Below are 26,774 nucleotides of genomic sequence, written 5' to 3' on the forward strand. Positions count from 1 at the left end.
TATGAACAGCTTAAGAAAACAACATAGTCAGCTTAGTTGGAGAGTTTTTCCTTTATTTTCTAATGTTCTTCAATTAATCTCATATTTTGATATCGCCTTAGTTTTGGTTGGATTAAGAGGAACTCCAACATTACAGCCCATTTAGTGTGTCAATGGGCTTTCATCTCTGAAAATTCGGGGTTTTGTAATGTGCGGGAGGTCCCGGCCCTTGTCCGGACAATTCCGGTTTTGGCTATCTGTCGGTTTGAGGGTTTGAGGTTTATGCAGTATCAAATTTCCAAAAAAAATATAAAAAAAAAAAAAAAAAAATTGGTTGGACCTCACTCTAGTACCCAGTGGAATTGAATCCCACTGGCAGCAATTTCAATCTTATTAATTCACATAAGCTTTTTTAATACTCGTTTTATCTTTATATATTTATAGCAATGTGGAATCCCCAATGACTCATTTATTTGAGCGTAGACACAAATTATTTATTCTTTACATATGTTATCTTCAATAGCTACACAAAAGCTTCAAATATCGACTTTTTTTTTTTTTTTTTTTTTTTATTTTAATTTTCATCATTTCAAGTCTTTTCCTTACTAGTTTATCATTAACACAGTAAGTTTTTGTTTTTTTTTTTTGAATATGTATGCATTGTTCATTATCTATTTTCATTGTTTAAGTTTTTGCACACTATTTGTTTCATGAAAGTCCAAAACTATATTGTTTACATATTATGTTTTAAAAGTAATATTTTTTCTCCCTAATCATTTGTGCGTTAATTGTTTTCATATGAGTATAGACATGGAGAAATAGTTTAAAAGAGAAGTAGATTCAACGGCCTCAAAAGAAGAATACGGTAAAAGTGCAAAGAAGAAAAGTAAAGAAGTACATAAAAATAACTTAAAAGAGGTCAAAAAATATTTTGATGAACCCACAGTAGCATATTGCGACAATTTTCAACAACCAATCTAATAAAGACAAAGCTGCGTATCTTGTTCACTTAGGGGCGTCTACAATTTTCTTTGTGTAGCGTGTTTGTCTCCTAATAATTAGTTTGTTCCTTTCGAAAAGCAAAAGTTAATTCAACTTGGCGGTTATTATCCATAAGATTTTTCTGCAATTGAACTCATTGCACCTGATGATAAACTTGAAAACTATATTCTTGATATGCTCAAGTTTAGAGTTTTCATATTTGAAGACGATTAGTCCTCTTGCAAAAATAAAAAAAAAATGGTTGAAATTGAAAGAAATAAGGTATATCACTTAATCTACCGATTATTGAAACTGTCATTGATTTTGCATGTTGCTGTAACTAGCATTGAAATAGTATTTCATGTAATGCATCTTGCAAAGACCAAGTTACACAATTTATTGAATATCTGTGGTTGAACGACATTTTAGTTATCTATATTAAAAAAAAAATCAGAATTTGAGAACTCGTCGTGAAAATTCGTAATATTTTTATTGCGGTAGATGATTTGATTATGTATTTTGTATTTTAGTTTTGTTCAGTGCAATAATAATATTGGGTTTTGATCACACATAATAAGATATAGATTTTTATAGATAATGGTCCACTATAGTATATAGCTTATAAATGCACATACATAATACTTCCACTACATTCCCAACTTAAGATAAATAAATGAACCTTAAAAAAAAAAAAGATACAACAAAAATGGGTGTGTTCGCAGTAATTATAGCACCATTCATAATATCTATATTACTCTGTGTTTCCAGTACCACAGCCAAAGTCCCTAAAAACGCCACGTTTCGATTTGTGAACGATGGCTTTTACGGTGAGAATAACAACCTTGAGTATGGCGCAACGTACCGGTTCTCGTCTGAACCGAAACTGTTCGCGAGTCCGTTTGTGGTCTGTTTTTACAATACTACCCCCGGAGTTTACACCCTCGCCATCAGAATGGGCGGCACTTTCCACCGCCGGACAACCCTCTACTGGGTTTGGGAGGCCAATCGGGGCAAACCCGTCGGTGAAAATGCCGTTTTTACCCTTCGGCCCGACGGTGACCTCGTCCTCTCCCACGCCGATGGTCGCCTTGCATGGCACTCCGATACCGAGAATAAAGGTTTGCCTTTTTTCGCTCAATATATGCGATTCACGACTAATTTTAGTTGATTTTTTTTTTTATCAGCTCAAAGGTCATCTTTATTTATATAACTTATGGATCATGTTTATAAGGAAAATTAATATTTTTTGTTTTATTTGGCGCTTAGATTTAGTAATCATGTTTTGATTTCATATAGTAAGTTATTCCAAGGGAACTTTATATATTGAAACAAAAGTGGAAAGAAACTCTTTTTTTTTTATTTTTTTTTTGGGGGGTGTTTCTAATTAACATTGATCTCATCGTTCCAACTACACAATTTTCCTTGGAATGATATTATATAAGCATAGTTATATGAGATTTTGCATTCAAACTTTGTGCTAACGTATGCGCTTGTATGTGGGTTCGAGTATTGGGACAAAGTTCCTCTTAGAAATCAAATGATTGATTGATTATTAATTTGCAGGAGTAATTGGGTTCAAATTCCTCCCAAATGGGAACATGATCCTCCACGATGCTAAAGACAAGTTTGTTTGGCAGAGCTTCGACTACCCAACTGACACCCTCCTCGTCGGACAATCCCTCCACAACTACGGCGGTGGCGCCAACAAGCTTCTCAGCCGTCTCTCTGAAAAAGACAACAAGGACGGTCCGTACACTCTCGCCCTGGAGACAAAAGGCTCAATGTCCCTCTACTTTAGTGGTCCCAATAACAAGTCTTCCCTCCTATACTACGCCTCCGCTGACTTCTCCAACATGGCTGACACAGTCACGTTTGACTTCCAACTCGACGCCAAAGCCGTAGCATACTTCTTCACCCTCGGCCCTTACATCACCGCACGAGCCTACCACAACAGCTCTCTCTCCTTCCTCCGCCTCGGCATGGACGGAAACCTCAGAATCTTCACGTACAACGAGGGCATTGAGAGGCGTGCCTTCGTCACTGCTTACACCTTTTTCGCTCGTGATGTTCCGAGGGACGAGACCGAGTGCCAGCTTCCCGGCCGGTGTGGCGGTTTTGGGCTCTGTGAGGACAGCCAATGTGTGGCTTGTCCATCTGAATCGGGTCAGCTTCTGGGGTGGAGTCAAAATTGCCAGCCGCCGAGGCTGACAACTAGAACCGGTGGTTGCAAAGTCGGTGGATCGTCAAAGTATTACAAGCTTAAAGCTGTTGACCATTTTTTGTGCAAGTACGCTAAAGGAGAGGCTATTAAGCAGAGAGACTGCGAGAAGAAGTGTTCACTGGACTGCAAGTGCGTGGGTTATTTTTATCACAAAGAAATTTCCACATGTTGGTTGACTTCTGAGTTGATGACTTTGACTAAAGTTCCAAATTCCACTCATGTCGGTTACATTAAGACGCATGCTTAGCTATAGCTAGCTGTTGGATCTCAGAACCCATAAAGAAATTGCTCCCCTATATGTATAAATACTTTGTTTGTGCGAGAATAATGGACGACACTACTATCATATTTGGATCATGTACCTTGTAAAGCGATCACGAAAGATTTATGATCGTAGGAATTCAAGCCTATATCGGTGAATGAATGCTCTGAATTTCTAATAAAGTTGTGGGCATAAGAAATTGGCCTTGATCTTAACTATTAAGGTTACTATTTGTTGATGGATAAAGTTTGCTACAACATCTGACTTAGCGAAAACTCATATACGCCGAATAACATCCCTAATAGGACATGCAAACAACATAAAAATTTATGCTGGATTATCCATATAACAAACTAATCTAATTACAATAATGAATAATAAAGAAATATTATGGGTATTCATGATATTTGTGAAACACAACGAGTGTATTGAGAGCCTCTTTTTCATTTTCTTGTTTGTTTTTTTTTTTAAATGCTTGATTTCGTTGGTCGTGGGTTGATTATTAAACCAGTGATTTAGTATTTATATATTAATAACTGTTGAGTACGCTACTTTGTAAAGTTATCTGGATATTAATGGTCGTTGATTTTGTGGTCAAAATGGTTATTTTGTAAGTACATTGCCACGTTGATTTATTCGATTGACTAGTCTTTATTTAACCGACAACTTCTTTTGCCAGTTCTGCTTGGTGATTACATTAAGACGCATGCTTAGCTATAGCTAGTCGTTGGATCTCATAACCCATAAAGATATTACTCTTCTATGTATAAATATCTAGTTTGTGCAAGAATAATGGACGACACTACAATATGATATTTGGATGCACCTCAAAGTGATCACGTACAAGAGATTTTTTAGCGTAGGATTCAAGCGTATATAATGAATGGATGATCTGAATTTCTAATAATACGTTGTGAGCATAAAAAAATTTCTACGTCATCACTCTTAGCAGAAACTCATATATACGGAAAAAAAAAATGCTGACTAGAACATGTCGATCAAGACACACCAACTACATGAATTTAATATCCATATAATACACTAATCTAGTTACAATAATTAATAATAAAGAAAATTATGGGTATTGATGATAGTTGAGAAGCATAGCGAGTATAAATTGAGAGCCTCTCTTTTTCCATTCATTAGGACAAAAAAGGGCTTTAGACGCGACAAAAATTGCGTCTAAAGCCCCAAAATGTGCATCTATTTACGAAATAGACGCGATTTTAGATGCGACTCGAGTTGCTTTTGAAGGTCCGTACCTAAAAGCAGAGAGCGGCGACGGAGAACGACATCCGAGAGAGAGAGAGAGAGAGAGAGAATATCCACTCGATGACGCGGGTTCATTTTCTCAATTTGTTTCACGGGAAGTATCTAAGTGAGGCAAACCTATCGAATAAGGTACGTGAGTTTATGAACTTGCGACAGGACACTATGTCTGTTTCAGAATGCACGGTGAAGTTCGATACGTTGGCAAGGTTTGCTCCTTCCTTGGTTTCCACTGACCAAGCTCGAAAATAAAATACATGCACGGTCTGAACGTGGATATTATGAGCCAAGTGGACAGTGGCGAACCGGACCCCGTACTTATGCCAACTCCTTGCAGAGAGCTTTACGCATTGCTTGTTGGCGTGAAAATGAACAAACTCCGGAATCGAAGCCGATTGCTGCACCGTCTTCTGAACCTGCTAAAACGGGGCAAGGTAATTAACAAGGAAGAACCACGTTTCAACCGCGATGGGAAAATTGGCAACAGAAAGGATATGGAAATAGGTCCCAACAAGGGTCAAATAATCGATCTCAGGCGAGTTCTAACAATCGATCGCATGCAGTGAACCAGAAGAAGAATCATGCAGATAACAGACGCCCATGGCCGTACAACAAGAAGCCCATGACCTTCGGGAACCAGCTGTCATCCCAGTGCCGGAGATGTGGCGGGGTGCATGACGGCGACTGTTTTGCTCGCACAATGGTGTGTTTCCGATGTGGAAAAAAGGTCATATGTCACGAGTTTGCCAAAGTTCAAAAAGAAAGGCTCCTGCACCAAAGGAACAATCGAAGGCCAATGCCAGGGTCTTCTCTATCTATGAAGATGAAGTTCGTGCAGGATCCTCTACTGCCGTTGCAGGTCAGATTTGTGTAGACTCTTTCTCAGCATATGCATTGATAGACTCATGAGCTACAAACGCATTCATTGAATCTAGAAGATCTGACCAGTTGAATAGGAATAAGGATGCCTTCTCACCCTTAGGAGATAGATATCAGTCATTATACTGGTATAAAAGTGTACCTATTCAAGTTCAGAATCGGGTCTTTGAAGCGGACCTGATTGAGTTAGAGATGGTTGACTATGATGTGATACGTGGAATGGATTGGTTAAGTAAGCATTATGCAGTCATTGATTGTAGAAAGAAGTCGGTTTTGTTTCAGAAACCGAGACTTGAACCTTTTCAGTTCCAAGGTTCCTCTCGAAAATTGAAATTTCCGATCATATCGGCACTTAAAACATTGAAGATGATGCAACAGGGATGTGCCGGATATCTCGCGAGTCTAGTGGATGTTGCAAAAGCGACCAAGCCACAGCCGCAAGATATTCCCGTTGTGAGGAACTTTCTCGATGTTTTTCCATAAGATCTTCCGAGCCTACCTCATGACTGTGAAGTCAAGTTCAATGTTGAACTCATCCCAGGTACAACGCCGATATCGAAAACCCCATATCGGATGGCTCCGGCAGAATTGAAGGAACTCAAGACGCAACTCCAAGAGTTATTGGATAAAGGATTCATCAGACCAAGCCATTCACCACGGGGAGCGCCAGTCTTGTTCGTCAAGAAGGCAGATGGTTCGTTACGGTTATGTATTGATTATTGTGGACTAAACCAAGTGACGATCAAGAAAAAGTACCCGTTTTCGCGGATTAATGATCTATTCAACCAACTTGCTGGAGCAACTGTATTTTCCAGGATTGATCTACGATCAGGGTACCATCAGCTGAAAGTTCGGGACGAGGACATTCCAAAGACGGCTTTTCGGACTCGTTATGGTCATTACGAGTTCTTAGTTATGTCGTTTGGTTTGACCAATGCACATGTAGTATTCATGAACTTGATGAATCAACTATTCGTGGATTTCTTGGACAAGTTCATCATCGTGTTTATTGACGATATCCTGATTTACTCGAAAACCAAAGAAGAACACGTGCAACATCTAGATTTGGCTCTAACGAGACTATGAGAAAAGCAACTGTATGCCATGTTCTCAAAGTGTGAATTTTGGCTGGAGCAGGTTGTTTTCCTCGGCCATGTTATTAGTAGCGCATGAATCATGGTAGATCCTGTTGGAATTGATCTAGGGCTAAGAAAAATTTAACACTTCGAGCAAGCGGCGGAAAATAAAATTTTCTTTAAACAAGTAAAACGATTTTTACTAACCTAGACAAAGAGCAAGCACATGTTATTAAAACTATCTAAGAGCGATTACACGTTTACTAACTTTTATGAAGCTTGATCGTTGAGAAGCTTGTGGAGGTTAAATCGCTCGTCTCCCCACGCAGCTTGTCTTTCTTCGTTCTTCGGGAACTCGACTAACCACGATAGTTTCTATCACATAAATCACTCGAGGTAAGAAGGAATAAGTGTGTGGGCACTTTTAAACATGACGACTTAAGAACAAGTTTAGAGTCGAAGAGCTAAAACAAAACGCTAGGTCAAATGTGGACCTAGGTGCCAAAACAAAACGAAAAGAGCTATAGAGAGAGAGAGAGAGAGAGAGAGAGAGAGAGAGAGAGAGAGAGAGCGAGAGAGAAGTGGGCGGCCACAAGGTCTAGAGAGAGAAGCTCTCAATCTCTAAATTGTGTGGGATGAGAAACAATGAGAATGAGGGCTCTATTTATAGGAGAATGATTACCTTCAAAAGGTAGTTTCCTTTTCTCTATAGAATATCACATATTCATGAGCAAATCCCTTGTTTCCCTTTTCTATTTGGACATGCAAGGCTTTGCTTCTAGAAGCAAATTTGTTTCCTATTTTGCTTGCTCTCTCCTTGGTTGGCCGCCCACTTCCTTCCTTGTAGAGGAAATTTGTTTCATCTTTTTCTTTTGGCAAGTATCTTCATACATCAATGCACAAAATTAATCTCTCTTTCCTTTGGGTTGGACTTGCAAGACATCTAAAAGGGGTTTCTAGATTTTTCTTCATTTGTTCATGACAACATAAGAAAAGCCAATTAAGAATTTTCAAGTAAAATTCTATGAAATGAAATTAATCCTCAAGGCCCAAATAACTTATTATGGCCGTGTGGTTTAATCTATTTGTCATCATATGACAATACCAAAAAATTTATTTATTGACATTCATTCCATCCTATGTCCAAAAGGACGAAAATACACTTTAGACAATTTTCGTAAAACTTGTCTAGTTCTTGTTTTGACTTAGCTTCTAGTTTAACTAATCCTACTCGAAATGACTTGTGATAGTGACCTTATGGATCCAAATGAACAAAGCTTGAGCTAACATACATGGACTCAAAAGTTCACAAACTTTTTCCAGTTTAGCTTAATGTCAACTGACTCCACTAAAGAGTTGACACTGAGAATCTCTCGGTTCAAATGAATTTATTTTCTACTCAAGAATTCAACTTAATTGTGAGGAGTGGATCCACTGAATATTATCTATGTTTACCCTTCATGAATATCATCAGCTAGATGGGATTTACAAAATTACCATTTTACCATTCTAGCTGTTATTTCCTCAACTCCTTTGTCGCTTGTGAATAAGTTAGAAGCAATGTATTGACGAGGAGCTAACAAGTCACATTGATTCATCCAAAAGAGTCATGACTCAATTTGGACACTAGCCAGTTCATGTATTCACATTCCAAGGAACAAAGCATGAGGTGATATACATTGCATTTCAGCAATCTTGTACATGAATTCCATATCTATGAGATCTTCACAAAGTTACTCATGGCATCTTCATAACTTAGTACTCTGTCTGGGTTATTGTTGACAGATTAACCAAATCATCCCATTTTCTACCTATCAAAACCACTCACACTATGAATAAGCTTGCTGAACTCTACATCAAAGAGATCATACGTCTCCATGGAATCCCTAATTCGATCATATCTGACCGAGATACTGGGTTCACTTCCAAATTTTGGAAGAGTTTGCAGGAGAACTATGGAACACGATTAAAGTTCAGTACCGCCTTTCATCCTCAAACAGATGGTCAGAGTGAGCGCACGATCACAAGTATGAGAAGATATGCTCCGGGCATGTGTCCTAGACTTCCACGGCTCGTGGAGTTGTTATCTCCCTCTGGTCGAATTTTCATACAACAACAGTTACCAAACGACAATTGGGATGGCTCCTTATGAAGCTCTCCACGGACGAAAGTGTTGCTCTCCAATTCACTGGGATAAAGCAGGCGAAAGCAAGCTGTTCGGGCCTGAATTGGTAGAGCAGACTACATAGGCAATTAAGACGATTCGAGCCCGAATGAAAACATCTCAGAATCGACAAAAGAGTTATGCAGACAAACGAAGGAGACCGTTAGAATTCGAAGCAGGAGAAAAAGTCTTTTTGAAAGTTTCACCTATGCGTGGTGCCATGAGGTTCGGAAGGAAAGGGAAGCTCAGCCCGAGATTGTTAGAATTGATCTAGGGTTAAGAAAAGATTTAACGCTTCGAGCAAGCAGCGGAATTTAAAAAATTTCTTTAAAACAAGTAAAACGTTTTTACTAACCTAGACAAAGAGCAAGTACATATAAATTAAAACTATTAATGAGCATTATATGTTTACTAACCTTTGAGAAGCTTGAACGTTCAGAAGCATTAGGAAGGTTGAAACGTTCGTCTCCCCTCGCAGTACGTCTCTCATCTCTCCTCGGGAACTCGAGCAACCACGAAAGTTTCTATCACAATAATCACTCGAGAAAGAAAGGAATTAGTGTGTGGGCACTTTTAAACACGACGAGTCAAGAACAAGTCTAAGAGTCGAAGAGCTAAAACACTAGGTCAAATGTGGACCCAGGTGCCAAAACAAAACGAAAGAAAACTAGAGAGAGAGAGAGAGAGAGAGAGAGAGAGAGAGAGAGAAGATGGGCGGCCACAAGGTCTAGAGAGAGAAGCTCTCAATCTCTAACTTATGTGGGATGAGAAAACAATGAGAATGAGGCCTCTATTTATAGGGGAGGGATTACCTTCAATAAGGTAGTTTCCTCTTCTATAGAATATCACATATTCATGAGCAAATATTGCCTTTTTCCTTCTTATGTCACAGAGCCAAGGAGTGTTCATGACACTTTGGATTTGTTTCCTCTTTTGTTTGCTTCTCCCTTGCCTTGTATTGGCCGCCCACTTCTATTTCCTTCTATAGGAAATGTGTTTCCTCTTTTTCTTTTTGCAAGTATCTTAATACATTAATGCACAAAATTTGTCTCTCTTTCTCTTTGGGTTAGACGAATTAGAGCTTCTAGGAGGGCCTTCTAGATTTTTCTTCATTTGTTCATGACAATATAAGAAAAGCCCATCAAGAATTTTCAAATAAAATTCCATGAAATGAAATTAATCCTCAAGGCCCAATTATCTTAATCTTGGCCGAGTGAAATTTATTTCATTTGTCATCATATGACAATGTCAAAAAATTTATTGACATTCATTTCGTCCTACGTCCAAAAGGACAAAAATACCCTTTAGACAATTTTCGTAAAACTTGTCTCGTTCTTGTTTTAACTTAGCTTCTAGTTTAACTATTCCTACTCGATATGATTTGTGATAGTGACCTCATGGATCCAAATGAACAAAGCTTGAGCTAAAATACTTGGACTCAAAAGTTCACAAACTTTTTCCAAGTTTAGCTTAATGTCAACTTCACTAAAGAGCTGACACTGAGAATCTCTCGGTTCAAATGAATTTATTTTCTACTCAAGAATTTAACTTAATTATGATGAGTGGATCCACTGAATATTATCTATGTTTACCCTTCATGAATATCATCAGCTAGTCAGGATTTACAAAATTACCATTTTATCCTTCTAGCTGTTATTTCCTCAACTCCTTTGTCGCTTGTGAATAAGTTAGAAGCAATGTATTGACGAGGAGCTAACAAGTCACATTGATTCATCCAAAAGAGTCATGACTCAATTTGGACACTGGCCAGTTCATGTATTCACATTCCAAGGAACAAAGCATGAGGTGATATACTTTGCATTTCAGCAATCTTGTACATGAATTCCATATCTATGAGATCTTTACAAAGTTACTCATGACATCTTCATAACTTAGTACTTCACCAATAGGTCCTGTTAAGAATCACATAGTGAATTCGAACTCTGACTTTCTCAAATGAGAATACGTAAGCTATGAAATGACATGTCTCATTTCAGGATTGAGGTAAGCATGACGCAATTCATACATAGTGACTTCGAGACATAAGAGGTTAAATGGTTTGTTCTTATTCTGTCTCTAGAAGTGCACTGGTCAATTCAGTACATTCATAAGATACCTAGAAGAACTATAGAGTCTCCAACTCTCAATGTCACATAACCAGACATCATAGATTCTCCTAACAATCGTACTGAGATCAATAGTCCCTTGATCTTTAGATTGTGAATATGTAGTTTTAAGCAAACCATGAAGAGTTTGTTCATGCAAATCTACATTTGTCTCTTCATGTGTTGTTAGGTTTGTTTAAGGACTAAAGACTATAGATTATCATAAAGCTTCAAACAGACAAGGAAGAATGAATGAACGTTTCAACTTTTATTTAATATTCAGCAGTTACAAGCAAGAGTCTTCGTAAGACTATATGACATCAAATGTACATAAATAGACACTACTAGTCTTCAAAGGGAAACAATAAGTTCTTTCGGGGTTTATCCCGTTACGCTCTCCGGTATATAAATTTAACGTGTACGCTGCTAGCTTCAGAGTACCCAAACTTTAAACTCATGTCGGTGGGTACTCACAAGTCAACGACTTGTGCTTAGCGGGCCATGCCGGTCCGTGCGCCGAGTACTCAAAGCGATGGGTGAAGGTCGCGGATCGCGAGCTCATTGCTAGCTGGAAGAATCACCGGAAGCTGCCTTGAGAGCCCCGGGGCGTAGTGGTTGAAGGTCGCAGTTCGCGAGCTCACTATGCCAGAGACCAGTTGTGCTGACGTCATGATCAAGAAAGTACCACTAGTGGATCCTAGACAGATGTTAAAACTTAGATCAGCTTACGACTGCTGCTCGAAGTCTGAAACTGGTCTCTAGTCAGACCGGGGGTTATAGCAGTGAGGAGTGTATAACCTTGCAGGACAGTCAGTGTTCTAGGATGCGCATTCATTAGTCACTTTTAGGTGATAGCTGCATCCTGCATTCTTGTTCGCTTGTTCGCACATCATATGTTCTGCATTGGCTTGTTTTCTTTCCTAAGTTAGACTCCCACTTGCTGATTCATTCGACTCATATATAGTTTTATGTCCCTTGGTAATGTAGATAAGGGCAAGGCGGCAATGTAAGCAACAGAGAAGGAAACCGGGACGGGACGGGTATCTCTTGACCTAAGGGCTATGGGTTCTGACTCGGAAAGTAATCTCATATATAATATTTTGTATAATATCGACTCTTCCTAAAATTTCATCCCGTGTATATAAGTAAAGTCGGGTGCTTCTATGTACACATGTATATATGTATAAGGGTCGCTATACGACTTCTAAGTTCTAAACTAAAAACGAAAATTTCCCCGAGATTTTTTATAACCACTTTTGTATTAAACGTTTCCGCACTTTAAATAAAATTGTATTTCATTTATTATATGTTTAATAGATTATACATTTTCCTTGAGTATTTATTACATTTCATTATTCATATGGTGACATGCTCCCGCTACGTGATGTTGGTTCCGTCGAGTCGCGGCTTGCGAGCGAGGTGACGACGCTCGCGGGTCGTGACAGTTGAATTTTACTTCGTATTATTTTATATACGAAAGTACGCGAGTCTTAAATAAGTTTGACTTTTGAAAAATCGGAGAATAATAAATTAAATTCTCGAATCCGAACCGACTCGAATCAAATCCCGACAACGAACCCTATCTTCTTCAAGTAATTTTGAATCAAATAATTAACGAACTTTCAACTCCAAATTCTAGTTCTATCATCGCTTCGACACCTGCCAAGTATCTCGTAGAACGTGAAAAGCAAGACAACTCCAGAAGTCATCAAGCTTTCTGTCGAACTATTCCGGGTAAGTGATGAGACATAAGTAAACTACTTGCCAAGGAAAAACCCTGCTTGTTTGTGCATTTATTTTTTAGTAAACAAGAATAGGTGAAAGCCGTAAAATGTATAAACCTGAAAATTAAGCCTTCGGCCACTCTTGCTTGAAAACTTAGTTCGGGTACGCCCGTTAGGTTCAAATGCTAACTTGAACCAGCCACGTTTACAATGTGTATAGTTAGACTTCTCTTCTAACTCTATGAAGTAGGTTAGAATCGAGGTGACGGAAGAGCAATTGACTCTCTAATTCAATCGGGAGTAGAAGAATCGGAAGTCCCATTTCGAGCCTTCGGCCTAAAATATTTAACGAGCAATAAAAAGGGAAATAATAAGTTCTTTTGGGGTTTATCCCGATATGCTCTTCCATATATGAGTTTAATGTGTACACTGCTAGCTGCAGAGTACCCAAATTTTAATTAAGCTGATGTCGATGGTACCCACAAGTCAACGACTTGTGCTTAGCGGGCCATGCCGGTCCGTGCGCCGAGTACTCAAAGCAATGGGTGAAGGTCGCGCATCGCGAGCTCATTGCTGGCTGGGAAACTCGACGGGGGCTGCATTGGGAGCCCCGGGGCGCAGTGGGTGAAGGTCGCGATTCGCGAGCTCACTGCGCCAGAGACCAGCAACGCTGATGTCATGACGAAGAAAGTATCACTAGTGTATCCCAGCCAAGTGTTAAAACTTAGGTCAGCTGATGACTGTTGCTCGAAGTCTGAAGTTGGTCTCTGGTCGGATCGGAGGTTATATCAGTGAGAAGTGTATAACCTTACGGAACGGCGATTATTATTTAGGATGCGGGCACATTAGTCACTTTTAGGTGATAGCTGCATCCTGTATTCTTGTATGCATGTTCGCACGTCATATGCTTTGCATTAGACTGTTTTTCTTTCCTAGGTTAGACTCCCGCTTAATGAGTCATATGACTCATAGTTCTATGTCATTTGGTAATGTAGATAAAGGCAAAGCGGAAATATAAGCAGAAGGGAGGTAGAACCGAGACCGGACGAGTATCTCTTGACCTACGGGCTATGGGTTCTAACTCGGGAAGTAATCTACTATGTAATATTATGTATAATGTCAGCCTTTCCTAAAATAATATATCGTGTATATAAGTAAGGTCGGGAATTCTATGTACACACACACGCACGCGCCCGCACACACACACACACACACACACACACACACACACACACACACACACACACACACATACGACTTTAAAGTTCTAAACAAAAAATGAAAAATTTCTCGAGATTTTTTATAACGACTTTTATATTAAACGTTTCCGCACTTTAAATTATGTTGTATCTTATTTATTATATGTTTAATAGATTATATATTTGTTTTGAGTATTTTTATTTAAATATTATTGCTTATACAACGACATGCTCGTGATACGTGATGTTAGATTCGATGAGTCGCGGCATGCGGGCAAGTTTCGTGACAACGGATTTAGGTGGTTTCGACTGAAAAATATGGGAGTAGTTTTATCCGCACAAAATTTCAGTAAAAAATAGAATAAGACACGAAAAGTTGTGTCTTAAACCCTAAAAGTCGGGTCTATAACCTAAACTTTAGATATGAATTCTCGTTTCCTACTCCTGTCGTGCCAAAAAGTTCATGCTGTTGTAGTTGCTTGCGTTTTATAATGTTTGATTTTGTTGGTTAGACCCACAATTTAGCAGTTACTTAATGATAGCTGTTGAATACATTATTTTGTAAAGTTTACTGGATAATGGTCGTCGACTTCATGGTCAAAATGGTTATTTTGTAATTATGTGGCCATATTGACTTAAAAAGAAACAAGACCTTACTGAATTTGGTGTTTAATTTCTCATTTCCCATGGGGCCAAGAACACTAAAAGCCTCATAAGCTTATTATCTCGGATGTTAGTTTATCAATGCGGAAAATACAAAACATAAAGCATAAAGCATATCAAACCAAAAATCTGAAGATAACGAGAACAAGAAGTTATATCTGTGTTTGGATGACAAGAATAGAAACACTATTTTTTATTCTTGGTTTAGGCCAAATTAGGGCTCGAGAAAATCCTAATTTTCTAGGGACCAGTATCCCAATTCGACGTTTATTCTTGAAGTTTCTCAAAATATTTGAAATGTCCCTTACCATCACTATTAATATCAGTTATATACCTAAAATGTGTTTACTTATCAAAATCCTCCCTTTTGCTAGCATTATAAAATCCTACCTAAAATATTTTTGTTAAATCACCTATTTTATTTTTATTTCCTTATAAGTAAACCAAAATAATAAATAAAATGAAAAAAAAAGAACGTTCGACCACGCCGCCAAATTCACTTTCAAATTATCACCGAAATCCTAAAAATTATCGCCTCCATCGGCGACCCCATCGAGATGGCGACGGTGGTGTTATATATTGGGCCTGAGATCTTCTCAAATAATTATTTTTTTGTTCATTTCAAATATCACATTAATATATTATAAAAAATGAATTAGTGTCTTTCTACGATTCTTAAATCATAGGATATAGTATGAAATGTTGTGGCATAATCAAATCTTTAGAACGGTGAGGAAAAATAACTAGAGTTATAGAGAGCTAAGAGATGAAGAAGAAATGTGAATGAAATTTTTTTTTTGTTCATTCATTATTAATGTTCTAATTCATCATAAGAAATTCAAAGTAAAATGGTCTATTCACCTCATTATTTTTAAAAAGTCTAACAAAATCTTTTAAAAATGGAGGATTTTGATAGGTAAACTCGTTTAAGGGTATATAATTAATATTAGGGTCAAGCGGCTATATAGCAAAATAGAACTTAAGCTTTTGCAAAATAGTCATAGTTTGCCAACTATAAGCAAACTAGCTCAAGTAAGATTAATCCAGGCTGTATTAAATTTAATCCCAACGAACTATAAAGACAGAATGTAAGCTTTATGAAGGCTGGATTAAAATTAATCGAGGTAGGATTAAAAGTCGTAGTACTCTCAATTGGCTATTTTGCTATACCTAATGAAACTATGACTATTTTGCAAAAGTCATAGTTTGAATTGGCTATTTCATATCATTTTTCCTTAATAATATTAATACTGATGTTAAGAGACACTTCAGATATTTCTAGAAACGGTAAGAATAAATGCCACATTTTGCCAAACACATGTGAGGCGTGTGATATTTTCCCAATTTTCTAGCCACTAACTTCAATGTGAGTATAATTACATGAAATTCAAACAAGCAGATCTCGGACTAGAACTCAAACTAGATTCTCACCCATCACAACTCGATTTCACTTGGTGGTGTCCTTAGATCATGACATCTTCTTGATCTTATCAACTCTCTATATCTCTCTCTCTCTATGTGGCTCTTCAAAAGTTGGGTATTATAGTTCTTCATCTTTTATTTGTTCTTCATGTTGATTTTGGTCTTCAGTTTTTCATTTTGAGTTTAGGGCTTTACATTACATTACGTATGTGTTTTATGAGAAATCACGTGATATTTGAAGTTAAAAATATAATTTCAAAGTTTTTTTTAGGTTTTTTAAATCTGTAATTTTTTCGTCTTTGAAGATCTCTCTCTCTCTCTCTCTCTCTCTCTCTCTCTCTCTCTCTCTCTCTCTCTCTCAGGTTCTTTAAAGGTTGGGTTCATCATAGTTTTTCATATTTATTTGTTTTTCACGTTGATTTCGTTTTTTATTTTTATTTAATATTATGATTTTAGAGCTTTACATTATGTATATGTTTTATGAGAAATCCAGTGATATTGAAATACTACAAATAGGGACTTGGGATCTCTCTCTCTCTCTCTCTCTCTCTCTTAGGTTCTTCAAAGGTTGGGTTCATCATAGTTTTTCATATTTATTTGTTTTTCACGTTGATTTCGTTTTTTATTTTTATTTAATATTATGAGTTTAGAGCTTTACATTATGCATAAGTATTATGAGAAATCCAGTGATATTGAAATACTACAAATAGGGACTTGGGATCTCTCTCTCTCTCTCTCTCTCTCTCTCTCTCTCTCTTTCTCTCTCTCTCTCTCTCTCCCCAATTGGAATGAGACATAAAACTAATCCGAGTTGTTTTTATATAGCTACACACACTCCCGTTACAAAGATCAGCAACTAGACTATCAACTATAATTTAATTGCTGATGTGGTTTGATGATGACACATAGACTTTTTCATGCCCGATCACCTTAACCAAACGCCATTGACACTCATCTAGCTAGCTCTCTCACAATATGGTAACAAGACTATTTTTTAAGACTCGCGCAGGTGTCCATTAATGCAAAGCCAAATTGTTCAGAGTTCGAGCGCCTACAAAACAAGCTAAATCTAACCCTTAATAATAGCAAAAAAAAAAAAAAAAAAAAAAAAAAACGATCTACAAGCATGTTCCTTGGCAAGACGTATCATTGGTTTCTCCTCCTTTTCGAGATTTAATAAGGTCCTTTTTATAAGGGATATTTGTTTCAGTCAAGGGAGGTAAAACAAAAGCTTTATGCCCTTTTTTCAAAAGGCACAAAAAAATTTCTCTTTCTCTATATGTATAAAAAATAATAAAGAAAAAATATGCATGATGAAATCGGTACAAGCAAACTAGTGAGTAGTGACACTATTAAGTATTACAAAGGGAAATCGGCTCGTATATAATCAGCCGTGGCCAGTGCATAATGGGCACATGGTTGGTTAATAACTTAATATATTAGGATTATCTCAAAATGACATCTTCAATATTTTAGGATCAAAATCTATTAAGTCAAAATTAATCTAAAAGTATGACTGCCATATATGTGTTTGTACAAAAATACTCTTTTTAAAATTTTCTTTTCTTTTCTTTATATTTAATTTTGTTATTTACGTAATAGTCACAAAAGCAAAGTTAGATACCATTTTTTGTTTAATATGTGAAGTTCAAAAAAAAAAAAAAAAACTCGGAAATTTGAAAATCTGAAAGGAAAAAAAAATTGGTTTGAAAAATTTAAAAATTCGTGTGAAAATTTATTGATATTTTGTCTTTTTATTGACATGAATGTCAATAAATCTTCAAATGATTCTGAAAAATTCTTTGAAGATTTATTGACATCGTTGTCAATAAATTTTATGCAAGTCAATAAATCTTCAACCGACCAATTTTTTTGAAGATTTATTGACATCCATAAAATTTATTGACATCAATGTCAATAGATCTTTAAAGAATTTCTCATAATCGTTTGAAGATTTATTGACACTAATGTCAATAAAAAGACAAAATGCCAGTAAATCTTCAAACGAATTTCTAGATTCTTATAACCAATCTTTTTTTTTTCAGATTTCCCAAATAATTAGGTATATACGAGACTTTGGAGATAGTGGAATCGTGAAACACGTTGATATGGACATAAATCTCTCTATCTCTCTCTCTCTCTCTCTCTCTCTCTCTCTCTCTCTCTCTCTTCGCCTCCACGCCGATTCCTCCTCTTCTCCGTCATGATTTCTTCTTCTTCTTCTTCTTCTTCTTCTTCTTCTTCTTCGTCTTCTTCTTCTTCTTCTTCTTCTTCTTCTTCTTCACCCAAAAAGACAAAGAAACACCAAAACTCAAACCCAAACCCTAAAGTTAAAACCACACTACTACAAACTGGGGATTCCACAACGGTACATAACCGTTGTGGAAAGCTTCCACAACGGTTCTGTACCGTTGTGGAATCCTCCGCTGTGGAATGTTTCCACAACGGTACTCGTCCCGTTGTGGAAAAGTAATGATTCCACAACGAGACGAGTCCCGTTGTGGAAATGTCCATGATTTCACAACGGGACAGTCCCGTTGTGAAAACATTTAGCAGAATTTAACACTTCGCCGCGGCAACGTGTATAGTTCGCCGCGGCGAATCTTTCCACAACGGTACAATCGTACCGTTGTGTAAAGTTTCGCCGCGGCGAAATATACACGTTGTCGCGGCGAAATTGTTCCTGAGAGTTATTTTTACAGTTTTCTAATTAGAAAAACCTGAAATGAAATTATATATTCAAAACCAAATATCCATAACATCCAAAACATATCCATTACATCCAAAACCAAATATATATCCAAAAACAACCAAAACAAATATATATATCATCCAAAATCAAACTAATATTCTCATTCTATAAAAGTTTGTGCGTAAAATACCCACTCCTCTTGAACGTTTCCTAAGTTATCCGGTGTATATGACTTCTTCAATTGTACGTAAAGTTTGGTTGATGTTACTTCGGGCTCCTTGGTTGTCAAGCTTGAAATCCGAAAAAAAAATCCTTAACGCACATCAACAAAAAACATTAGAAAACAAATATTCGCGTAAATGAAATACTTCAAATAACATGTACTTAATTTACCTTTTTATCAACTTCCTTGGTTGTAGTAGACATAATCTATGAAAAAACAAAATTAAATATAATCTCAATTCAAACCAATTCCAATACAAACTCAAACCGAAATTCAATTTCAATTCAAACTAATTCCGACATCAACTTAAACCGAAATTCAATTTCAATTCAAAACAATTCCAACACAAACTCAAACCAAAATTCAATTTCAATTCAAACTAATTCCGACATAAACTTAAACCGAAATTCAATTTCAATTCAAAACAATTCCAACACAAACTCAAACCGAAATTCAATCTAATATTCTAATTCGAATCCAACATAAACTCAAACCAAAATTCAATTCCACACTCATTTTCTACATAAATATCAAATTCAATATTCAATTTCAATATAATTTAGACACAAATAAACAATTCTAACCTAATTTCGACATAAAAATACAAATTAAATAAAAAAAAGACTTACCCGGAGTGAAGACGATGAGCATGGGGCGTGGTGAGTCAATGAAGTTGTCGGAGATGTGGGTTGTGGTCGGTGGCAAGGTTTTTGTTATTGTCTACTACAACAACAAAAAAACATTAGAAAACAAATATTCGTGTAAATGAAATACTTCAAATAACATGTAATTAATTTACCTTTTTATCATCTTTCTTGGTTGTAGTAGACATAATCTATGAAAAAACAAAATTAAACATAATCTCAATTCAAACCAATTCCAATACAAACTCAAACCGAAATTCAATTTCAATTCAAACTAATTCCGACATAAACTTAAACCGAAATTCAATTTCAATTCAAAACAATTCTAACACAAACTAAAACCGAAATTCAATCTAATATTCTAACTCAATTCCAACTCAAACTCAAGGTAATCAAATATTCTAACTCAAATCCAACATAAACTCAAACAAAAATTCAATTCCAAACTCATTTTCTACATAAATATCAAATTCAATATTCAATATCTATATAATTTAGACACAAATAAACAATTCTAACCTAATTTCAACATAAAAATACAAATTAAATAATAAAAAAATACTTACTTGGAGTGAATACGACGAGCATGGGGCGTGGTGAGTTAATGAAATTGTCGGAGATGTGGGTTGTGGTCGGAGGCAAGGTTTGTGGGTTTGTGTGGGGGTGGGTCGGAATGTTTGGTGGGTTTGTGAAGAGTGGGTTTGGTGGGTTTGGAAGAAGGAGAGGCGGAGAAGAAGAATGAGGGCGGAGAAGAAGAAGGGGGCGGAGAAAAAAATGGAGGACGGGGGAGAAGAAATGGGCGGAGAAGAAAAAGGAGGCTGGGGAAGAAGAAGAAGGGCGGAGAAGAAGGAGAGGGTTGCGGGGAATAAGAATGGCGGGGGAAAAAGGTGAGAAGAAGAGAAGGGCGGAGGAAGAAGAGAGAAGAGAGAGAGAGGGCGGCGACGGCGGCGGAGGAAGAAGGAGGGGCGGCGAGTGGGCGTGGGTTGGAGAGAGAGAGAGAGATAGTGGGGTTGGGTCGGGGAGTGAGAGAGAGAGAGAGAGAGAGAGAGAGAGAGAGAGAGAGAGAGAGAGAGAAGAAGAAGAGAATGAAATTTCTGAAATTTTTGAAAAAAAAATCGAGAGGGAAGTTTTTAAGTTCCAGTCTGCGACATTTCGCCGCGGCCAAATATATACGTGGCCGCGACCAAATGTTTCCACAACGGGTTATTGTACCATTGTGGAAACATTTCACCGCGGCCAAGGCTTAAGCTCGCCGCGGCGAAATGTTTGGTTTTACAGTTCTCCCACAACGGTACACTGTACCGTTGTGGAAGAGTTTGGCCGCGGCGAGTTTATGCCTTGGCCGCGGCGAGATTCAACAACGGGTCACCATCCCGTTGTTTAAACGTTAATTTTTTTTAATTCCACAACGGGACAACTGTCCCATTGTGGAATCATCAAGATTCCACAACGGGACAGTTGTCCCGTTGTGGAAACATCAAGATTCCACAACGGGACTCTTGTCCCGTTGTGGAAACGTCATGATTCCACAACGGGACAGCGTTTCGTGGTGGAATATCCGTTGTGGAATCTAACATTTGTAGTAGTGCCATGACAATTATACCTAAATCATCGCAGGTAAATGGAGAGAGGCTCGAAACGAGATTGATTTCGGATGCGTAGTTGTTGATTTTCATTTTGGTTTGCTTGAATATTTTAAGAGAGGCTCGAAACGAGAGTGATTTCGGATGCGTAGTTGCTGATTTTCGTTTGGTTTGCTTGAATATTTTATTTTCCAGATTTTCCAAGTTCCAAAAACAAAAATCGTAATGTCGACAATGTCAATAAATTAGATAGATTATTGACGACCGTTTAAATAAACTAAACAGATAAAATATAAAAGAAAATGGATATTTCATTCAGGGCAGTTTTGTACCAACAAATATAAAAAAAATCATATTTTTGGATTAATTTTGACATATTGAATTTTGATCCAAAAATATTAAGTAGGTCTTAGTTTAGGAATAATCCCTAATATATTTGTGCATAAGCCAATACATTATCATTAATACCAACTGGACCTTCCTTATAAAGCCTTTTGAAATAAATATTTCAAGTAGGACATACATACTACCATTTAAAAAAAAAAAAATAGAGTTCATCTTTCATCAATAACCAACTGCCATGCCCACGCCAAGTTACTGATGATGGACACCAATAACACTATTTATTTACCTGCGTGAAGAAGGAAAAGAATTATTAAATTCCAGTTTTATCTATCTAAATTTTATTTTCCTTTCTTTTTTGTGTGTGTATTGTTTGATCGTTTGATAAATTTGAATTAGTTTTTGTGTGTTAAAGTGTGATTTTTTTTCCCCCCGTGGAACTATAGTGGAAATTGTTTCTTGGTTTGGTTTAAAGATGTCTAGTAAGAAAAATTAGTCGGGTATGATAAAATTATGAAAATAACAAAAAAAAACAAAAAATAAAAAAGAAGAAAACTTGATTCAATAATAGACATGTTACAACTTCATGTGCATAAACAATAAAAGAAGATGAAAATTTACATAATTTAGAGAGTGACATTTGAGAAGTGTTTTGACTAGAATCATTGCTATTATTTTTAAAACTTAGCTAAGAATAACTCGGCATTTTGGGGAACCAATGAAAAGATTTATCAAGAAAATAACGGAAACGTTTTTAGTCTAGTTGAGATGGTAGCTGAACTTGATCCGGTAATGCTTACATACAAGGCGTGTTAAACACGATGAGTTTCGTAATCATTACTGACTTGGAACATGAAGTTCAAAATCAGTTCATTAAAAATGTTAGCACATGAAATGAAAACTACAATTGTAACAACAACAACAAAAAAAAAAAAAACAAAAAACAAAAAACAAAAAAAAAGGCAAAATCATTTTCTATTATACTTGATTGCCAAAAAAATTAAAAATGCTCGATTTCATATTTTTTTTCTTTAGGCTTTCAATTTCGTTAAGCCAGCCCTACTTACAACTTACTTACCACTTGATGTACTCTATTTGATTAGAGAACATATAGTTAAAGCAAATAAAAATGATATAATTAAAATAATAAAAATAGCATTTGAGTTTATGTACAAAAATAATTTAACACATATTCTTAAAAATAAAATAAAACAAACCAGTCCTCGCAAACATCATCAATGAAAGAGAGTTTGGCCAATATTATGTGGGAAATTGACACACATAATACCAATTGAATGTCCCTTACCAAATATAGCCCAAAATGAAAAAATTGACACAAGTAGTACTTTTGGTAGGTGAGAGAAATTAATTTTTCCCCATCTACCCTCACCCCTACCCTCCCTCATTTAGTTACGTTTTTTTTCTGCTGAGAACATAACCCAGGAGAAGAAGAAAAGAAAACAAAAAAGGAAAGAAAAAAATCGCGCGTCTTCAAGGACACCGGCTGAGAAGAGCTCGCCGGAGAAGAAGGAGAGAGAGACGGCGACGGAGAAGGTAATCTCGATTTTTAATTTCTCTTCCTCTATGGTTCGGATTTGAGGAAAAATGAAATTAGGGTTTTGAATTGGGATTTTCTGATTTCGTGGGTATGAGTTTGAGAGTTTGATTTCGATGATGACATAAATGAGTTTTTGATTTATGTTCGTGTTTGATTCCTTGTTTATTGGTTGGGCTCGGATTCTATTTGGTTCTGATATTGTTTCTTCTGGCCGAGTGTAATTTCGGCATTTTGACGTTGTTGATGTTCTGGTTGTTTATCATGGTTAAGGAAATTCCTTTGGAAGATGTTTGAGAATCACGTGATAGGTTTGAGTCTGGAAATTGATTTGGACGAGTTTGGGTTTGATTTTTGGGTCTTGGCCGTGTGATGATAGATTTAATTGTGATGTTGAATTGTTGATGATTCGAGACTGTTGGTGCTGTGTATTGGCTGAAATTGTTAAGCGTTTATTGTGCTTTGGACTGAAATGATGTGAAGCTGTTTTTTGTGTGTGTGTGCGTGTGTGTGTTTTTTTTAATTCACTGTCATAACATCTTGCATTGTATCATAAAATATAATATAACTAAGATAGTGATGTTTGCAGAGTGGGAGGTTTGGGAAGCTGAACAAAAGAGTGACTTTCCCAGAGAGTTTGGATCTTAGTGCTTATACGAACGAGGGAGGAGAGAGTGGGGACGATGATGATGTGTACAAGCTCTATGCAGTTGCTGTCCACGTGGACATGCTTAATGCATCGTTCTTCGGCCACTATATCTGCTATGTAAAGGACTTCTCCGGAAACTGGTATAGACTTGACGATTGCAAGGTAACCACCACAAACTGTCATCTCATCCCTCTGCCAGATCTTATGATTGGCCTTTGACAAAATCTTTTTTTTATGAATATATACTCTTGTGTGTGTGTTTTAGGTCGCCAAAGTTGAATTGGAAGAGGTGCTTTCTCAGGGAGCATATATGCTTTTCTACAGCCGGTATGTTCATATTAGTCAATTTCTTCTACCTTTTTAAGGTTATGATAGAGAATCAAATGATAAAATTAATGAAAAAATGATATAATTTAACCATTTTGAAGACGTCCCTTTCCACCTCGAAGATCTGTGGGACAATATTTTGAGGAGCATTGGGTTTTGTCCGCGTGCGATCTAGTTTGTATTTTGCTTCGTTCTAGATGAAGCTTCCCCTCTTTTTATAAACTTTTTCGATTTCTTTTGAGAAAAAGGTATTCAGCAATGTAGTTAAATTTTGACACTCTATATCAGGGTATCTACTCTATAAATTTTGTCACGAAGTGAATCCAGTTTGTGACACTTCCAGGTTTTTCCAGGGTGTCACGAACTGGATTCACTACGTTTTTCCAGGGTGTCACGAACTGGATTCACTTCGTGACACTAGTGTCACGAACTGGATTCACTTCGTGACACTAGTGTCACGAACTGGATTCACTTCGTGACACTAGTGTCACGAACTGGATTCACTTCGTGACACTAGTGTCACGAACTGAATGTTTTTCCATGTTAATAACCGTCTTTTAATACTCATTTCTAATACTGAGTGAACGTATACAGGTATGGCGGAAATATGTTTATATGCTAAGCATAGCGGGAAGTGGGTAAAACTGGGCGTATATCAAGAGGGTGGTACTCTTACGCTTTTACTTCCTACCAAATTGAATTACCAAAGTTTGATGCAAACATTGTATGCTCGGTTGAACGTGACCCCTGCAACGCATTCAATCAACGTCAAACATGAAGCTGACGGGCTCGTACCGCCAACCATAGACGACGACGAAAGTTTGCGATGTTATTTGTACTTGAGGAAGAACGAACCGAACCGGACGAAGTTGAATCTTGTACTTGAGATTAGTCCGGAGGCATTTCAGGATAAAAAAGCGGATGACGCGTCTTCTCCACGGGTTGGATCCACTCCAACAGCAAACACAAGCGAGAGTGGATTTGGTTGCAATCGAAGCAGGATCATTCCAAACATGCCGAGTCCTATATCCGAGGCACGTGAATGGGACGTACCAAGTCCGGAGGCTTTCGACAATGATACTGTTGGGTTGGATGAAATGAATACTGTTAGCCAGGCAACACCCCAACCCAGAAGGTCTCCACCACCAGTTATTTTGTCGATAGAGGCTCCACCACAGACTCAACACCAGGAAGAGCCTCCTCTTCCACCACAGCCGCCAACTCGATCACAAAGAAAAGAGAATGTATCGAGCCAAGAGAATGGGGGGTGTTCGGTTACGGCTCCCGAATTAAATACATGTGTCGAGAGTAACGATATTGAGGTGTTGGACATTTTATCTCCGGTAAGTGTTAAAAAAAGGATTATATGCAAACAAAGCGGCGTTGTTGAAGCATTTGCGGATGGATGCAATCAATAATCACTATCGGTTCAAAACGAAGAACTCATCTCCGCTCAAACTTCATGTCATTTGTGCGGGTAAAAATTGTGATTGGGCGGTCCGGGCAGTGAAGCTAAAGAACACGGATTGTTTTGAAATTAGAAGGTAAAATTTCACGACCTAAAAACTGATTTTATTTGAAATTTCATTTCTCTTCATAGATGAATCAGTCCGTGACAGATCTATCACGACATGAATCCACTCCTGACACGAGTGGATGTACTTCGTGACAGATATGTCAGGAAATGTATGCCCTTTTAATTTTAAGTTGTTTTTGATCGTGTGTATGTGTTTATGGTTCAAGATATGATCCAAAACACACTTGTTCTGTGGAGGAAAGACAAAAAGGGCAACCGCAAGCTACAGCAGAGTTGGTTGGAGAGAGGGTGAAACACAAATTTATTGATCCAACTGTACATAGTTGTACCCCAAAGGAGATTCAGAGTTACATGCGAACAGAGGTTGGAGTCAATATTTCATACAGAAAAGCATGGAGGGCAAAAGAATGTGCAATACAATCCTTGTATGGGACTGATGATGAGTCATATGCCTCTCTTGCAAAATACAAGTACATGTTAGAGCAAAAGAATCCAGGTTCTCTCATCGACCTAAAAACTGACCGTCATAAATATTTCATGTACTTTTTCGTTTCTTTGGCTCCGTTCAGAGAGGGATGGAAGTATTGTCGGCCTGTTGTAATTGTTGATGCAACCTTCTTGACAAACTATCACAAGGGCAACATGTTTACGACTTCCGCGATGGACGCAAATGAGCAAATATTCCCGCTTGCCTATGGTATTGGTGAGTCCGAAACTTCCAAGTCCTGGTTTTATTTCTTCAACAAACTTAAGGAAGCATTGGGGGAGAGGGATAACATGGTCATCGTATCCGACCGAAACACCGGAATCATTAACGCCGCGAAGAAAGTTTTTCCAAGAGCAGAACATGGTTTTTGCGCATACCACGTGAAGAATAACGTCAAGGCAAAATTCAAAAAACTTGGCAAGGAATTCAATTGGAAGTTCTACGGTGCAGCAAAAGCGTATACTATATTTGAATATCAAAAGTTTATGCGCATGTTGGACAAGGAAGACCCGTTGATACGTCCGTACCTTGTCAACGATGTAGGAAATGAGAAGTGGGCACGTTGTTTTTTCAAGACATCAAGGTATACGATCGTAACTTCAAACAACGCAGAGTCTTTGAATGCGTTAACTGTTAAAGCAAGATCATTTCCAATAGTGAAGTGCCTTGATTGGTTGAGGGAGAGAATGCAAGTTTGGTTCTACCAACGACGACAAAAGGCGGCATCAACTCAAAGTGTGTTGTCAATGGAATATCATACCGAAATGTTAAAAAAAACTTGCTGTCTCGGC

The 26,774-nt window shown here is 37.4% G+C and overlaps 1 protein-coding gene across 1 annotated transcript; it reads left to right on the forward strand.

Annotated features, from left to right (window-relative positions):
• The first annotated feature begins 1,662 nt into the window (after positions 1-1,662).
• Positions 1,663-3,586, forward strand: LOC149401190 (epidermis-specific secreted glycoprotein EP1-like). The gene is made up of 2 exons (XM_089613293.1): positions 1,663-2,078; positions 2,524-3,586. The coding sequence occupies exons 1-2, from the start codon at positions 1,667-1,669 to the stop codon at positions 3,426-3,428; spliced, it is 1,317 nt and encodes a 438-aa protein (XP_089469419.1). The 5' UTR covers positions 1,663-1,666; the 3' UTR covers positions 3,429-3,586.
• The last annotated feature ends 23,188 nt before the right edge of the window (positions 3,587-26,774 follow it).

The sequence above is a fragment of the Urtica dioica genome, chromosome 4 (genome assembly GCF_054948205.1).
Source record: "Urtica dioica subsp. dioica isolate 48M chromosome 4, U.dioica_male_clone48M_v1_H2, whole genome shotgun sequence".
Taxonomy (NCBI): Eukaryota; Viridiplantae; Streptophyta; class Magnoliopsida; order Rosales; family Urticaceae; genus Urtica; species Urtica dioica.